This window comes from Neolamprologus multifasciatus, chromosome 4, assembly GCF_963576455.1.
Source record: "Neolamprologus multifasciatus chromosome 4, fNeoMul1.2, whole genome shotgun sequence".
In the NCBI taxonomy this organism is placed as follows: Eukaryota; Metazoa; Chordata; class Actinopteri; order Cichliformes; family Cichlidae; genus Neolamprologus; species Neolamprologus multifasciatus.
Genome location: NC_140442.1, coordinates 2,105,072 through 2,123,445, shown reverse-complemented (window position 1 = coordinate 2,123,445; position 18,374 = coordinate 2,105,072). Strand labels below are relative to the sequence as shown.

Here is an 18,374-nt window from a genome sequence, read left to right as displayed (position 1 = left end):
CTTCATGAAAGTCCAAATTCAATCCTTGCCAGACTATTTCAGTTCTTATTCATTTATTTAGATCATTTATTTTCATTATGATCATAGTTTAAGGAAATCCACTTTATGAAAAAGACAAATTCCTGGATTTTTCCTGGATATCCATCCTTTGGCAAGCCCTATTTTTAACCAGTTTTATTAACTGGGGTTTCATTTAATTAAGCTTAATTGACATTTTTGTTTATCAGATGATCAGAAACATTAAGAATGGGTCAAAAGAGAGCGCCAAAACATAATAATAATTAGGCTACTGTATGTGATCAGGAAGGTTTATGTGCACAGTCAACTCTATAGTCTGCAGCACAGACTGAAACAGTTTTGTGGATTTTACTCAATCACAGTTTAAATCTATGAGATTAAGTGATGGGCTGTCACTGTGTTTTTTCCTCTTCTAAAAATTGGCCCTGACAGACAAAAGCGACTGAAATGATTACATTAATCCTGCTTTTGCGTTTATTTTGAAAGGCTTACGCGCGTCAAGAAAATCTTGACTCCTGCTGGCTTCCCGTAGTCTATTTCCATGGTGACAACAGTAAACAAGAGCGCCGTTATCTGATTAAATTAAAAGTTTCTCTGTTTCTGGCCCGAAGGCTCAAATGTCCGTTCAGGCGGATCCTCCGGAGCAGGAGGAGACTGATCTGCCTTTCATCGTGTTTGAAGGATCCTCCCCGGAGGATGTGTCCCACGCCAGGCAGCTGTGGAGCTCCCTGTCCCTGCTGCCGCCGCTGGAGTCGCGGCTGGTGTCGGCGGATATCCGCCAGAGGCTGCCGGTGTCTCGGCCGCAGCGCAGCGGCAGCACCGCCGCCGCCGGTCCCGCTCCGGAGCCGCAAAGAGTCCCCGATCCCCGGCAGAGGCAGGAGGAGAGGCAGCGGTACGCGGCCATGGGGGACCAGAGGAAGGAGATCCTGGCTCTGCTGAGGAGGCAGAGGGAGCGGAGGATCCAGAAGGAGCTGCTCTCTGTGGCCTTCAAGCCCAAAGGGAAGGTCGGCAGAGAAAACAAAGGAAAAGAAAAGCCCGAGGACTCTGAGGAGGACAGGGAGCTGGTCAGGCAGCTTCAGTAGGAGGAAACTGGGAGTGTAGAGAGGAGCAGATGTGTTTGAGATAAACTGCAGGAGTAGTTTAAAGTGTTCAGACAACAAAACGTCTCTCACACACACTGCCTTAATATATCAAAACCAGTTTATCCATATGACTGCTTCAGTATGGGCACACTATGGGAAAAACAGATATGTAAAGCAGTGTAAAAAAAGTATTATAAGGGGAGACAAACAGCTCTGGTGGCGACTAAATAATATTTCAAATACTGATCTGCCGACGATCCTGTAGAACAACCGGAAGTCACAAAAAATGGGACTAAAGTGGTTAAAAATGAAATGAGGGAGACCAGTTTCCGGTTTCTTTTTCTAAAGAATGCACTTCTGTAAATATAGTTATATAATATTAAATAACATTACATTATGCAATAAAAGCTGCTATCCTAATTAAATGGTTCAGGTCATGTCTTCTGTTCTATTACAGGTGTTCCTCAGGGATCCATTCTGGGACCTCTTTAATTCACTTTTAAAGTATATCTGGTCATTAAAATGTTTCTTTTTTGTTTAACCAAAATGACCCACATTACATTTATATGCAAAGAAGATGCTTTATAGGCCACAATATTTTTGAGTAGTCACCAGCAGCCCATCTCAGTTTAGGGGCTGAGTGTTTGATTAACATCCACTGCTGTTTGAAGAATTCTGTAAGGGGGGAACATGTATGTTTTTTATCCACATAATTGTATAGATTTTTCAACCCAACAGCATCACTTTCATTGAAGAGACATGTCATATCACACACTTTTACAAGTTTTATAAGCTTGTATGATCTAAGTCTTACCAGGTTTTATTTAAAATTTAAAACGCACTCTTTATTGGAAAGGTAACAACCTCTGCTTTCTAAAAATGTTCCTAAATGTCATGGACAAAAATAAAACCCATTTATTCTGCTGATGAGCTGAATAAGAAACTATATCTGCTAATTAGCTTCACACAGAGAACAGATGAGGCGTGTTTTGTAGTTTTAATCTGATTTTTTATGTAAATAAGAATAATCTGATTGTGTTTGAGTGTTGGACTGATGCTAGTGTGAGACACAGCAGCTTGCTTCAAACAGCATTACATAATGTGATGTGAAGCCTGTGTGGATATTCAAATTCCAAATGTCCAGTGGAGAAGGGCCGACCATAATAGGATAAGAAGAGTCCTGCTGACTGTTGACTTGAGCTAATTTGGTTAAAGTGTTCAAAGCGCACAGAAGCCCATCGCCTACAAACACTCTTTAACCTCTCAAACCCAGATTGTGAGAGTAAGTCACTCTTAAGTGACTCTAAAGTGATCCTCCACTCAAAATCCAAGTATCCGAGTATCAATAATGCCCTTCAGCGCTGGCTATAATAAGAACGTTTTCTTTTATGGCATTGCTGAAACTTTAATGTTGGATGTTGTGGAGATCCTAATGTGACATAACCTTTGACAGAAGTTCGGTGAGGGCTTTGTTGCTTTATTACTTCTTCTTATGTCCTATTATTGGATTGTCAGTCATCTGTGAAGTACTTTGAAGTTCACCAACCTGCTTGAAAGGTGCTTACAAGTATGATTCATTATTTCTCAAAGAGACCATTATGAACATCAACAGGCTCTGTATAATAGCTCACACAGAGTTTATATTAGATATGTGAGGTTTCAAAAACACTTCTCCTCTTAGGCTACGCTCACACTGCAGGCGAAAGCGCATCAAATCCGATTTTTTTTGACCCTATGCGATCCATATCCGATCATGGTGTGACAGTGTGAACGGCACAAATCCGATATTTTCAAATCCGATCTGGGTCACTTTTGTATGTGGTACTGAATCCGATACATATCTGATGTTTTAGAAAGCTGCTGTTTGATGGTCATGTCGCATTAAATCCGTCTTTTACGTCACAGACACGAGACAGATGCTAATTATCAGCGCTGGAGAAGACATCGTGAACGCTTCCTGGACATCCAGTGAAACTGTTGGGAAGACAACGTTGGAGAAACGTGAACATTTTATTTGTACTGTATAATCTGCAGATTCTGACAGAAATCTGCAACTATCCTTTGAAGCAGCGCTCCTCTAAAACAGCAATAAGGATCATTATTAGGTTATTTACGTTATTATGTAAATAACAAAATAACTTAAAGCAAAAATTGGGAAACGTGAAGTCCGAAGTCTTTATATTAAGGCCATCAGTCAAACAATACTGTTGCTCTGGGTCTAAACAGAGTGCGTTGTGTGTGACGTCTTCTTTTGCGCATGCGGCCGCTTTGAGCGTTCACACTAGAGCGCGTTTGCTGTCACATTTTATTTGTCAAAAAATCGGAATTGAGCATCAAGACCTGCAGTGTGAACGTAGCCTTATAGTGTGCTGTAAATTGAGAGAACCAATCCCATTTGGATTATGAGTGATAATGCCGTGACCATCCAATCAGACCTACTTTGGGCTGCGAAGCTGTGAACGGTCCGACATCTTCCTCCTTGAGATTTGGACAGCCTTAATTTGGAACACCTGCCAGTTTGTCCCGTTCAGCCGCGGCCTGTCTGAGAGCGCAGTTACGTCGGTAATTGCACTCAGATCTGTCTCCTGTCATCATCGTGGTCTGAAAACACCGTGATACTCAACTGGAGGTTCAAAATAGAACTTCTCCAAACCTGTGCTTGATGTCATAGTGGCTGTGTCCATCTTTTATGTACAGTCTATAACATGGGTGGGGGAACTCTTGGGCTCGAGGGCCGGTGTCCTGCAGGTTTTAGATGTGTCCTTGATCCAACACAGCTAGTTTAAATGGCTAAATTAGCTCCTCAACATGTCCTGAGGTTCTCCAGAGGCCTGTAATGAACTGATCATGTGATTCAGTTGTGTTGAGGCTACCTTTTTGAAGCCTTTGTTATCGTCATCTTGGTATTTGAATAAAAGCTTAGAGCTGTCGAGTTATCAGCTCATGCTAGAAGCGGTTATCTCGGTGGATCTCTGTCTCCTTCCGTCTCATGACAAAGCATGAAACAGTCGCGTAAAAGTAATGTGTGCATAAACTGACGTGTTTTACTTTGGTTTTTAACCTTCAGCACGCCACGAGTCTGCAGCACGTCTGTTTTCAAACCTCAGAGCTTTAAAAAACAAGGCAGCTGCTGCTGTAGGAGTTTGTAGCTGAATGATTAGAATATGTTGAAGGTTTAAGTATTTATACACGTTTATGTGTTTTGATTAGTTTATTTTTATTTAGCTTGTTATTTAGTCTTATTTGTCTTTTGGTTGTTTAGTTGTTTTTGAGAAGGTAGAGATGTACAGGACCAGCATGCACTAAAGAATCCTTTTTTTTAGCAGAACAAAGGATGAAATAAACCATAAATTCCACTGATTTTATTTGAGTTCTTTTTCCTGCATACATTATTTGCTCATCGTGCATCAGTGTCCTTTTAAATGGTGGTTTTTCAGTTTGAATGTGAGCAAAAGCCACTACAGTTGTCCAGCGTTGGTGCCAAACATTGAATGAAAATTAAATAAATCCGTGAACGAGAATCATAAACTGTGAAAGTAAGTGCATCTGTTCCTACAGCTCAACAAATTGTTTTTTCAGAGATTCTTCTTTAAAGTTTAATACTTGGAAGCTTGATTTAGGCAGTGGTTTCAAATGTGATCTTTAACTTTCAGATTTCAGCAGCTGACGATTTAAAGATGATTTTAGAGGTGGTTGCAGTGACGACAATTCACCACAAGATGTCAGTAAAAGTTCATTTGTGGGAAATCTCCTGAGATGAAGCTGTTTATTTTCCGCACTGCAATCGGTTATTTGTTTGCTCAGACTACTTTCACCCCAATAATTCATCACGGCACCCTGCAGCTCCGAGGCTGCCCGGTGGGTGATATCTCAGCTCAGCAGTCTCTCCTCTCTCAGGCTGGAAAACAGATCGCTGTAATATCTGCCCGCCAGCTGTTGCCCGCTCTGTTTGCTGCATGCGCTTCATCACCGCACTTATGAGACGCAGCTCTCTGAGGGAGTATTACGGTCAGTGGAAACTGATGTTCCTGATATTTACCTGACATTTCACACAGAGCCAGGAGATTCCGGGAGCTGATCTGCTGAAGCCCGGTGCTGAAACATGTTGCTGAAAATCCAACTTCTTCTCTGTCAGGAGAAACTTCTTTAAAAATACATGAAGCTTTCATAAATTCTTAAATGCTGTAAACAGGATCTGTGGGCCAATCAAATGTTAAACCTTCTTTGTAAATATTTTCTGATGATCTGAATCAATGATGTTTTATTTCCCATAAATACTTAATACTCACACATTAAGTATTTAAAAGAGACGACTCGTATTGCATATAATAAACCCCATTAAATGATGCAAATAAACATTTGTTACTCCATCTCAGTCCTTTATCCATCCATCCACTTTCTCTTATTTTCTCTTATCCTGACCAACCTGAGCAAGAATTCCCAGACCTGCCTTTTCTCAGCCACCTTCTCCAGCTTATCCGAGGGAACACCGAGGCGTTCCCAGGCCAGCTGAGAGATGGAATCTCTTCAGCATGTCCTGGGTGTGCCTCAGGGCCTCCTCCCGGTGGGACATGCCCAAAACGCATCATTTTCAGATGCCCGAAACACCTCAACTGGCTCCTTTTGAGGTGGAGGAGTAGCAGCTCTATTTCCACTGCTCATGCTCTTGTTTTTTCGGTGTCTACCCAGAGCTCGTGACCATGGGTGAGGGCAGGGACGTTTTACGCTCAGCTCTCTCTCCTCTCCCTGGCGTAGAGAGGAGCCTGAGGAATGTACGCTGGTCCCCTCTCTTAAAGATGGGAACACTACCCGAGTCTGCCAATCCAGAGGCACCGCCCCAGATCTCCGTGTTGTGGAGGCGCGTCAACCAGGACGGCCCTACAACAACCAGAACCTTTAGGAACTCAGGGGGAACCCACCCTCTGTGATGTCACCCATCACTGAGGTAGTTCAACCTTTCTGACTATCTCACCTTTTATATGAGTCTGGGGTTCCTACTGAAGATGACAGTTTTTAAAACTACTAAAATAAAGTATTATATATTCTTACTGTTATATCGTGGTCTGTTTTTATTGGCAGATAAATTCTTGTGATGAAAAAACATTGCATGTAAATGAGAAAACTTAAATACTGATTACTAAACTTACTAACATTTAAAAGTATTGTATGTATGGTGCAGTCAAAGTTTACATTCACTCATCCTGGTGATGTAGTAGCTCATCCAGCTCGTGTGACATCACCTCGTCCTCCTTTAGTTGGTCATCGTGTGCGGCTTTAAGCAAAGTCTACCTGATCGACACGGCAGGAGAGGCAGGGACTCAGAAACAGCAAAATTACAAGCTGTTAAACCAAAACAAAGCCTATGATGTCTGTGAAGGTTCTCAGTCATCCAGGTCATCGTAGTCAAAGGTGCTTGGAAAGAAAAGCGTCTGGACTTCTTTAAGTTGCTTGAAGACGTTTCACCTTCATCCCAGAAGCTTCTTCAGTTCTAAGGTCAAATGGTGGAGAGTCCCAGATATAAACCTAGTGGGAGTTTCCCCCCACAGAGGGACAAAAGAACCCCCTGATGATCCTCTAATCGCCTGAGCCAAGGTGATAAACTGGGTGTGGGTCCCAATCAGCCAGAGTTTCGGGTGAGTTCATTGTGAAACCTGGCCCCACCTTATCATGTGATTTCCTGAGGTCAGATGGCCCAGGATGTGAGTGGGCGTTAAGGCGTCTGGGGAGGGAACTCAAAACTGGATTATAGATGGCAGAGAGTTGGTGTCGTAAACCACCGCCTCTGTTCAAAGATGGTCGCTCACAGTGGACATAGATGCTTCTTTCACTTATGCTGTACAGTGCAGCGAGGAATGCCCAGACCTCTACATCGGAGAGACCAAACAGCCACTTCACAAGCGCATGGCACAACACAGAAGAGCCACCTCCACAGGACAAGACTCAATTCAATTCAATTCAATTTTATTTATATAGTGCCAAATCACAACAAATGTCGCCTCAAGGCGCTTCATAGATACAGAGAAAAACCCAACAATCATATGACCCCCTATGAGCAGCACTTTGGCGACAGTGGGAAGGAAAAACTCCCTTTTAACAGGAAGAAACCTCCAGCAGAACCAGGCTCAGGGAGGGGCGGGGCCATCTGCTGTGATTGGTTGGGGTGAGAGAAGGAAGACAGGATAAAGACATGCTGTGGAAGAGAGACAGAGGTTAATAACAGATATGATTCAATACAGAGAGGTCTATTAATACATAGTGAGTGAGAAAGGTGACTGGAAAGGAAAAACTCAATGCATCATGGGAATCCCCGGCAGCCTACATCTATTGCAGCATAACTAAGGGAGGATTCAGGGTCACCTGGTCCAGCCCTAACTATATGCTTTAGCAAAAAGGAAAGTTTGAAGCCTAATCTTAAAAGTAGAGATAGTGTCTGTCTCCCGAATCCAAACTGGAAGCTGGTTCCACAGCTGTCCATCTGCATCTAAATTATTGATCTATGCATCTTAAAATGTGACATATTTGCATATTTGGGAAGAAGAAGAAGAACTTTGAGTTCTCCTCAGCTCCACTGTTGGTGATGCATGCTGCGCTCATGCAGCCTCCAAATGGTGACATAAACCTCTTGTTTGGCACTAAGTGAGGTGCAGCACAGTCTCAGTCCTTGGAGGATATCATACATTAGATGCATATTTCTGTGCTGCCCCTGGGCCTAATGGGGCTTGATGATAGTAATGCTTCATCTCAAGGAGGACCTGCATTTTTAAGTGCGTACAAACAAGCTGACTGCGTGACCTTCTCTGTTAATGACAGCGCAGCATTGCATAAGAGCTTTTAAACACCGCAGCGAGGTTGGATATACATCAGTGGGTGTTGTGTTGTTGGCATAAGTAATACAAATAAATTAGCTGCAGATGAGCTGGAAGTAGGTTATTTGTTTCCATTAGAAACAAGGAGGACTCATAATGAGACAATTTATTTTCAGCGAGGTCTACCCCGGTGATCGATGCCCTGTATTCTCATGAATTCATCTCGGCCTGGACTCACTCTGGGATTTCCAGGGAGTGATCAATATCCTTCCTATTGACAGTGACCTTGTCTGTGAGGTCACCCGGCGGATCTGTGTTTGGACCTCGAGCTTTCACAGAAAACGGATTAGACTGCATGTCTTCTTGGATTTCAGAGTTCAGCTCAGTCCGATTGCTCATCCCTTCCTGTGGCACGAGTCAGGCGACTGAAGTGTGGCAATAAACACTGTGAACAACTTCCTTCTTCCTCCTTTTGAGATGAGATCAAACACAGAGACAAAAGAATGAAACTGGCTTTCAAAGTTTTCATTCAGTGCTGTTGTAATACACTGTTACATAAAAGCTAACCTTTTCCAAGCATGTAGGTGCTTTAATACTTGAAATCCAGAGAGCAAGGTGACAAATTTAAGTGTGTAATGAACTAAAGTCCAATATTCAGCCTTTTTTAGCTCAGTTTTGGTCTCCACCATCTTCTGTCTGCGACTATTTAGCTGCTAACTCCTCCAGCTGTTCATTAGCTTACGTTTAGCTATGTTGAGCAGGTCGTTTGCAGCAGCTTTCTGTGTAAACCGCTGCAAACAAAGACATGAACGGTGAAAAACCCAGGTGATAACTCTTTGGAGCATCACTGTGATTAGCTGCCCTGAGATTTAACGCTGTTGCGTTCACTATCAGTTGTGGCCACTTTATGTTTAAGCGGTTGGTTAAAGTTATTTAACTGGATGAAATCTTGACTGGGCTGATGTAAAACACATTTAGCTGAAGAGCTTTAGTAACGTTTGAACCACATCAGCAGCGTTTTACAGTCTGTCTCATCCATCTGAAACTATACAGCCGATCAAACATCCCTGAGCAGCGAAGCAGTTTAGTGCAGCTCTGAGACGAATCAGGTGAATCCCAGAAGACATCTGAAAGTCAGAGAGCAGCCGCGTGTTATGTTCTTTAAAAGTGGGACTATTTTACAAGCCTGCTACTTATCAACTGTAAAACATCCCACTGGCTGCGTAACCAGCTGTGTGTCACTTTCAGCTCAAACTCAGGGACGTGGCTTTGGAAAGCCAGCGCTGCGTCGCTGTGATTTGTGTGGCTCTACAGTTTACTGACCGTGAGGTTTATTTATGTATTTTTTATGCGTGCTCTGGTCTTGTATTACACAAACATGAACGTCATCGATGCACTGAAGAGCAAATGAAGCACTTCAGTGTCAGCATATGCAGGTCTGATCTCACATCACACAACATCAGCTTATAATAATTATATTTATTATTTACAAAAATATTCTCCTCTGTCCACACCTGCTCATCAAACCACAACAACAACAACACAACTAAAAACAGGACTCTACAAATCATGAGGTTACAAAAGGTAGGCGTGCAGGCTTACAAAAACCTCACAACAATAGGCAAAGTGTATTTAAAGTGTACTTACTTTAATTTTTATGCAGATAAAAATTAATTCCTAAAGATAAAAGTATCAATTTTTGACCATTAGGGGGCAGAAATGCCGCTTTTTACAGCCAGCAGATGGTGACATTTAAACATTTTATTACAACATCCAGTAGATACAGAACAACACTGTAAGTCCAATATTGACCTTTCTTGGCAGTAAATGTTGTTTTTCAGCCACACATGGCCGGTTATAAGATCAAACCAAAGTAATCTGGTGTTTATACACCTCTGAAATGACTACACCTTGCATCATTTTGCAGATGTGACGTGCTGGATACAGGAATGATTTTGAAGATGTCTCATACATCTGTTAGTTCAGTATATCCAGCTGTATGTGTCAAATTACCTTTCAGGATGTTTTAAAGAACTGGATGGCAGCCAGTTGTCTGTCTTGAAAAGCACAAGACACTAAAGTTCTTCTCTGAATCTCGGACCCGTTTCACCTTCGGTTCTCCCAGTTGTGACACATCTGGTGGTAATTCTGATGAGGCACGTCAGCCATCTTGAAAAAAAATTGTTTTATCACCTGTGCAGTATCACCTGTCTTAAATATGCTGAGTCTCAATTTGAAATGTATATTGTCATACATGCTTATTTTTGTCATGCCTTGATTATTTTCACTCCTCAGCCTGAGAAATCCTCCCTGGATCACTTTCAAACGGTCTGCAGTGCTGTTGTGAGGTCCCGCGTGACACTGACGCTGTCTTAAACTCCTTAAGTTTAGGGTTCAGTTTAAGATTTTGGTGATCACTTTCATGGTCAGGTTTGTTTCTAAATTTCTACACTGATACAAAACAGTGGGGTCTCTGTGGTCAGCTGATCACTGCTCGTTCGCAGCACCTCGGTCCAGGTCAAGGACCAAGACAAATGAGGCTTTTGAGGAACTCACTCTGACTGGATTTAAGATCTGTGGACAACTTTGATGCCTTTAAAAAAGCTTAAAGGTACAGATGTCGATTTTTTTAGGTTATTTGATAGAAAAAAACACTTTTGTAGTATTCAGACCTGCAGACTCAAGATATGACATTAATTACTCAGATGCAGCAGATTAGACACATAACCCTCCTGTTTCTGTATGAGAGTTTATAGGTGTCAGAGTCCAACAAGTTACATCCACTTCAAAGATAGTTTCACTAACACTGGCTGACAGCCACCAGTGTCAGCTAACAACAGCTAAAAGGGGCTAACAGCAGCTAACTTAGGCTAACAGCAGCTAACTTAGGCTAACAGCAGCTAACTTCGGCTAACAGCAGCTAACTTTGGCTAACAGTAGCTAACTTTGGCTAACAGCAGCTAAGTTTGGCTAACAGCAGCTAACAGAGGCAAAACAGTAGCACTTAACGACATAAAAGTTTAGCATAAGCTCAACAACTCACCTCAGTGTTGCCGTCACTGGACAAAAGTAAGCAGCTTCACTGACTCATCGACACATATCAGAAAGTTTCACAGTAAACAGTGGACTGACAGCCTTCCACAGATAGTGAAAAACCTCCTGGGCCGACACAGTGAGTCACTTTGCTATCTGCGTACACTCACTACAGGTGAATGGCGAGAGTATCTCGTTTTAAGTTGATCTAATTCATTGCTAAATGCTAATTTTATTAAAAAATATAGTCTGAACAAAACTGTTTACATGAAATCTACTGGCATCTACCAGTGAAACCTGTTACATTAAGACCCACCTGTGCAGACTCACTTTAGTTTAGATTTATTTATTGTTGCATCTTGCAGCACTTTGGGACTTGTGTGTTTCCTTCTTTTGTTTGCTTTCTGTGTTGCCCCACTCGCTGCTAACATGCTTGTGTAGATATATTTGGCCTCTTTCAGTTATTTCAGGTTAAATTTTGAAGGTTGTGTCCTGACGCTGCTTTCCATTTTTTACTTCCTTCCCTTGTTCTTTACTGTCTGCTGTTATTATTATCTGCTTGAGTTCACCTTTCCTGGTTCTCCTTCTCCCTGGAGTATATTTAGACTGCGTTCGCGGTGCAGAAACACTTTAATATTTAGATGAATTTCCCATGCGTCATTATATCTAAGTGGACAAAGCGGAGAGGAAATTCTTGCTGTGACATTAGTGAATAAATCACCTTCTTTCAGCGCTAGATTAATCTACTGAACACACACCACAGAGACCGATTGCTGCACACAAACACAAAAACAGCACCAGCCATTCATTTTAATCACAGCTCCATTGTTGAAGTGACGGTTTGGAAATGAAGCGCTCGTCTCCTCCTTATTATTTTCTGCATGTCTCTGAGTGGTGAAGATGTCAGAAACAGGTGATTGCACTGATCAGTATTGATTATGCCACACTATTGATTATATATAAGTACCTGCTGGTTTCACAGACCGCCTGCTCCAGCAGGCACACCTTTTATTAACAGCTATGTTTGCTGCATTCATGCAATGTTTGGGTGAATGAGACTGAATGTTTAAAGCTGCGCAGAGTTTAAAAATCTTAATTAGCCAATTTAGTTAATTAGCTGAACCAAACAACCATTTGAAGAAAACAGCTCAGCAGCAGCAGATTCACACTGGGGAAGAAGAGGAGACACACAGCCGAACACAAGTTTAATAACGTTCCTTTTATCCAGGAGGCAGATGCTAAGCATCCGTAAGACTCCAGCAAATAAAATGCTTCCAAGGTTTTAGACATTTTTAATAAAAAAGTGAGTAAATGTTTAAATATTTGGACCGTGTGTGGGTATCTCCATGATTCTATCAGTGTGTCGTGAGATTATACATCACTGGATGTTTTCCTCTCAGTAATGGTCGCTAGGCAGCCGAGTTGTCAGCAGTTTATTAAATCTAATTTTTTTTCAGATGATGCTGCTGTTTGAAATGGCCTATATCTCAAAATACATCATCCAATTATAAAGCCTGATAAGTGACTACAGGTGAAATAAACTTTGGTAAACTTTAGGTGAGGACTGAAGCAGCTACCAATGAGAGTGAAGGATACCCACGATTACAGAGGAAAGAATTCAGACTGTTTTTCAACTCTCAGTAATGCTGCAGTGATCATTTGACTCGGGGACCTGCAGCAGTGTTTGGGCCCAGGCACGGCTAATGACGTCAGACTTGAAGACCGGATTGGTGCAGCACACTCTTTATAACCACCCAATGTTTTGATCCCTGGGGGAAATGATTTATTTCCCCCAGGGATCAATAAAGTATTCTGATTCTGATGTTTTCACCCAGTGACAGCCAGAAAACACTCACCAGCCACATTTTTCCCCACAACTTGTGATTCACTAGCTGTGCCCACGTCCTCATTTTAGGTTTGACAGTTTTTTAGTAGATAAAGGTGAATGGCTTGAACATGAATTGAGGACAGCCGGAGGGTACTGGTGGTGGCTCCTGAGCCTATCACATCCCCCATGTGCTACTGAGAACTGTAGAAGTATCCCAGCATCCTCCTCTGCCACACCAATCTTCTCCATATCCTCCTTGACTACATCTATGAGTCTTCACTCTTTTGCTCCTGCCTGGCAGCTCCAATTGATGATTTTCTGATATTCCATCCATCCATCCATCTTCATCCGCTTTATCCGAGGCCGGGTCGCGGTCCCTCTCCCCAGCCACCTCCTCCAGCTTATCCAGGGGAACACCAAGGCGTTCCCAGGCCAGCCGAGAGATATAATCTCTCCAGCGTGTCCTGGGTCTGCCCCGGGGCCTCCTCCCGGTGGGACATGCCTGGAACACCTCACCCAGGAGGCGCTCAGGGGGCATCCTTGTCAGATGCCCGAACCACCTCAGCTGGCTCCTTTCGATGTGGAGCAGCAGCGGCTCTACTCTGAGCCCCTCCTGGATGGCCGAACTTCTCACCCTATCTCTAAGGGAGAGGCCAGCCACCCTTCGGAGGAAGCTCATTTCCGCCGCTTGTATCCGCGATCTCGTTCTTTCGGTCACTACCCACAGCTCGTGGCCATAGGTGAGGGTAGGGACGTAGATCGACCGGTAAATTGAGAGCTTCGCTTTTACACTCAGCTCTGATATTAGTTCATGTTTTATTCAGTTTGTTCTGAGACCTGGGATTCAGCCCATAAAGTCAGAAAGTTTTTTATTGATGTCACAGAGAACCAGAGCTGAGGGATCTCTAACCGCAGACTTCCGTAGGACCATAAGTCTCTTTCTGGCCTTCGGGAATTTCCCCACAGACATCATGACATCACGGTGGCTATGTCCATCTTCTTTATACAGTCTCTGGATTTTATTGGTATATGCGTAATGTAAAAATCTGGTGAAATGACTCAACCAAGATAAGAAAACTGAGAAAAAACAAATAATCTGTTAGTCACCTGAACAGAGAGAACAGTCACTAACAGTGTAGCGCTGCCTGTAGATGCCCAGTGTGTGTGTTACGTAAGCGCATGGATTGGAAACAGCCAGGATTGTTTTGGCTGAGATTTTGGGGCCAACGTGATCCAAACAGAACTGACTGAAAACGGTCGGTTTGTGGAAGGTCGTGAGTCGTCTGTCTGTTAAAAAAATAGCATTGAATGTATTTACTTAAATATTTATGATATCTTTTAATTAAATATTAAGTACACTGTATCATTTATGATATTGAATTTGTGTTAAATCAATGAATTTTATCTCCATGTTTAATTCACTGACTGACATTAAAATCTGTTTTTAGACCTTCAGCTGTTATAAGTCCTTTAATATCTCTTTACACAGGCTGTTCATGTGCACTCTAATGATTCATTCAAGGGAGAAAATTAAATAATACGAGGGCAAATTTACTAATCCGAGTGCATGAAATCCCGAGTTCCAATTTTAAAAACTAATTAGCATTATTACCTGAACTGTTTTGATTTGTTCCGCCACGCCGACCTGCATTTATGGATTTCTCTCCCGCCCACATCTTACAGACGTGTTGATTAGACTCGCTTTGATCCATAACATCTGATGTGATGAATGGACTCTGTGGAGCGTGATGGCCGGCAGACATGCAGAGAGGGAGGATTAGCTGGGCGAGTTAAATCAGGATAAATGGAGTCCCAGAGAGAGAGAGAGATTATTAACCTCCCAGTCAGACACACATTGAAGGAAACAGGTAAGGTCTCCACAGCCTTTATCAGCACTTTTTATGTATGCTATGTGTATTATGGGTCAGTTATTAAAAATAGGACGCCAACTTCCTTTGAACTCTGAGAAATCACGGCTGCTTGGTGATTGCACGGAGTAGCTCCACCAACTGATCTGTCTCAGTGGTGATTGGACTGGTCTCCAGCAGCTGTTTGTGGTTTGCACATTGCTGGTTTTTACTGTAAACTGATGGGAGTGCGAGCTGCCTCTGGCTCAGCTGTTACTGCTCTGAGATCAGACCTGCACTTTGTATGGATGGATGATCTGATATCGTCGTGTTGGTTCAACATTGCAAGTGACCAATCACATTGTTGTGACGTTATTCTTTTGCGCAGCAAGCCATTCGTGCATTTATGAAATTCCAATGTTGCAAGGACAATATCAGTTCTGCTTACCGTTTATTAAAGGGTCAGGGTTAGGGTCAGGGTCCGTTGATCGGCGGACAGAGGCGGTTTCTCGCAGCTTAACTACAGTTTTTTGTTTTACTGCGTTTTTTCCCGAAGTCGCAAAAGTATGACATCACAACATTCTGATTGGTCACTTGCAATGTTGATCCTGGAACAACATTTAGTATGATGATCTGGGAACAACACCAACACGACGATATCAGATCGTGCTGTATGGACACACAGCTAGCGTTAGCAGGTAAACGAACTTCTTGCTAACCACCTTGGCTAACATGTGTGATGTAGAGAAGATGGAGTTTTAACAGTTGTTAATAACTCCTTTGATACATTCATTAGTTAGGAAAGCTGTGATGATGATGAAGGACGGCAGTGCTCACCATAAAACAGGCAAGTTGAGCGGATGCAGGCTTGGATTAGCATCCGTGCGAATGACTGAATCTAAAATGTTTATCCAGCTGTTTTATCAACACTCTACCCAGTAGCGGTTTTAGATACGGGCGGTTGCCCGGGGCGGCATCGTGGTGGGGGGCGGCATCACGGGCATCGGCAAAAAAATAAAAATAAAATGCTCGTACTCATGCTGCCCCGACGTCAGCCAGCGCATATTGGGAATGGCATAGGCACCAATCGGTTTTCTATCGCCCATTTGCTGGGAGTAGGGGCGCCCTCCGTTTGCGAGGTGCGCCTGCTGGCTAGCGGTAAAGGGAGGAGAGGGCGGGGCGGCGGGGGGATTCTCTGGCTGCCTGGAGCAGCATTAAATAATAACCAACTCGCAAAATAAAACAAAATAAAAACAAAACAACAAACACCAAAACACCAGACATTATGATACAGACTTATAATTTGCACCGATGTTTTTTCGAAATTCTGTACATGAAAAGTGAGCGAGAGCCCTCGGTGCGCCTGCTTGACGAACAACAAATATAAGAAGAGTAAGAAAATAAATATACACTTTAGGACTCGGGGTAAAGGGATCAATAACAATTTATAATTTACAGTTTGATGATTTAAAGTCTCACACACAACCCGTCGAAAGAGGAGGGGCCGGCTGCTTCCAAATAGAGCGCATTTCATTTATAATGTTGTAAATCCAAGCCCATTATGTATTCATGATTTGAATCTTGGGTTGTGTGAAATCTCAGAAATAGACCCTCGACAAAGTGAATCTGTGAACTAAGGTGTAGGTGTGTTAGATCATGTTGTGGTGATCCTCGGGTTCAGGGATGGGTGTTCATACTGTGCAAAATTAAAACCAATGGAAGATGGACAAGAAAAGTTCAAAGCCATCAGGTGCTCAGTTTAGAGAAAAGAAGAGAAACGAGCAAAAGATGCAGGTAAGCAGATGTGTGATTGGATGATGGCAGGTCATCCTGAAACAATCAGAATCAGAATACTTTATTAATCCCTAAAGAAATTATGTGGGTTACAGTTGCTCCAAGAAGAAATGGTAAAAATAGCAACAGTAACAGACTAAACTCCAAACAATACATTATGTTACAGATTTGAATATTAATTAGTCATTGTTAATTGTTGATTTGCTCTGTTCTCATTGTATGACGAATTATGATGGCTGTTTGGTAGCCGTTTGCATACAATGTATACTCTCTCTCTCTTCATATCTGTGTGTGTGTACAACAGCTTTATGTTAATGTACAATCCTTAATATGTGTTGTGTGTGTGTGTGTGTGTGTGTGGGGGGGGGGGGGGGGGGGGGGGGCAGAGGGAGTGTTCGCCCAGGGCGCCAAACAGGCTAGGACCGCCACTGACTCTACCTTTAATTTATGGACATTATTCTGCAGAAGAAACATTGTTACCTTTGATATTTTATGCACAATTTTCCAATATTACAGTTTTCCTTGCTTCTTTTACCCAGTAGATCTTTATCCATAAAGTGTTTCCTAGTGAAATTTAACATCTTAACATTCAACTGAGAATTGCTTTGGAAAAATATATGTAATTAGTAAAAATAATAAAGTGCATTAATTCATAAGTAAAAGAAAGCACTTTTTTTTAAATCATGTGTATCGAAAAAAGGTGAATGTCGCCAACTTGTGGACTGTTTTGGGGACCAGAAGTTTCCGCATTTGGATCAGATGGTGGAGGACTCATTTATCAGCCTAAAGCCTGGGTTACATGTGCATTACTGCAGTAAAGTTGGAGATTTTAACATATGTATCTGCAAACACTGACTCAAGAAACTGCAGGTCTTCTTCAGTGGCTTCTTTTGTCAGTCCTGGAAGTTGGTGGTTGATGGAGGCAAAGAAATGAACAAAAAGACTGGACTGAACCCTCAGCGCTCAAGATTGTAGTTTATACACCAGCTCCACATTCAGCGTCAGCAACAGGATGTGGCCTGAACACGACCTGTAAAAGTGCAACGTGTGGTATTTCATTTTAATCTGACTCAGGCCAAAAATAATCATAATCTTTGTTGCTTCCTGTCCTGAGGCCAGCTTTTCTTGATTTCCCACAGTTTCTGTGTTTCTCTCTCGCTAAACTTTGCCTCATCTTTCTGCAGACTACATCAGATAAGAGATACCGAGGCGCACAAAGACGCATGTCTTGGAGCATGCTTGATCGGTTGGCAGTCTTGCTTGCCCGGGAGATTCTCCAGGGACTGATTTGACCTGGAAAATCCAGAGTTCACATGAGCTACAAAGCCAGTGTGTTAATCTAATAGCATGTCTACTGCAGGCATGTTCACTACTGGGCCAAATAAATGTGGCTTGGATGATGTAGTTTAATGATTTATCATTAAATCATTAAACACTCCTTCCTAAAATTAAATCATTTAGGAAGGAGTGAACTCAAAATATTATCTTTTGCATATTTAGCTTGTTTCTGCTCATTGGACCCTACTACAGCAGCTTTGCATGACTCAGCCCCGCACATCATCGATCTGAAACAAACTTTTAAACCAAAAAAAGAAGATTTGAACAACAGGTGGGCGGGGCTTCTGTATTAGGAATACCTCCTCTCTGTCTTCAAAAACCAACAGGTGGTGTCACAGTAACTACGTTCATCTTTATACTGCCTGTGGTGTAAAGCGTGTTCACAGCCCAGCACCCACAACTACGGAGCCCCGCAGGGGACATGGGAGAAAAAAAATTAAGACGGACTTTTGCGAGATCTCGCAAAACAAACTCGGGTTTGCGAGATCTCGCAAAAGTTGAATTCCAACAATGGCGGCAGCTACTTAGTTGTAATATTACTCTTTCTGGGTCACAAAATACACTTTTAAGATATTTTGAGGCGTGAATGTAGTTGTGTACCGTCAGATACCTGCTCGGTTTACAAAAG

The 18,374-nt window shown here is 42.5% G+C and overlaps 1 protein-coding gene across 1 annotated transcript; it reads left to right on the top strand.

Moving 5' to 3' along the window:
* Window positions 1-541: 541 nt before the first annotated feature.
* Window positions 542-4,067, top strand: hoatz (HOATZ cilia and flagella associated protein). The gene has a single exon (XM_085156041.1). The coding sequence runs from the start codon at window positions 636-638 to the stop codon at window positions 1,098-1,100; it is 465 nt and encodes a 154-aa protein (XP_085012167.1). The 5' UTR covers window positions 542-635; the 3' UTR covers window positions 1,101-4,067.
* The last annotated feature ends 14,307 nt before the right edge of the window (window positions 4,068-18,374 follow it).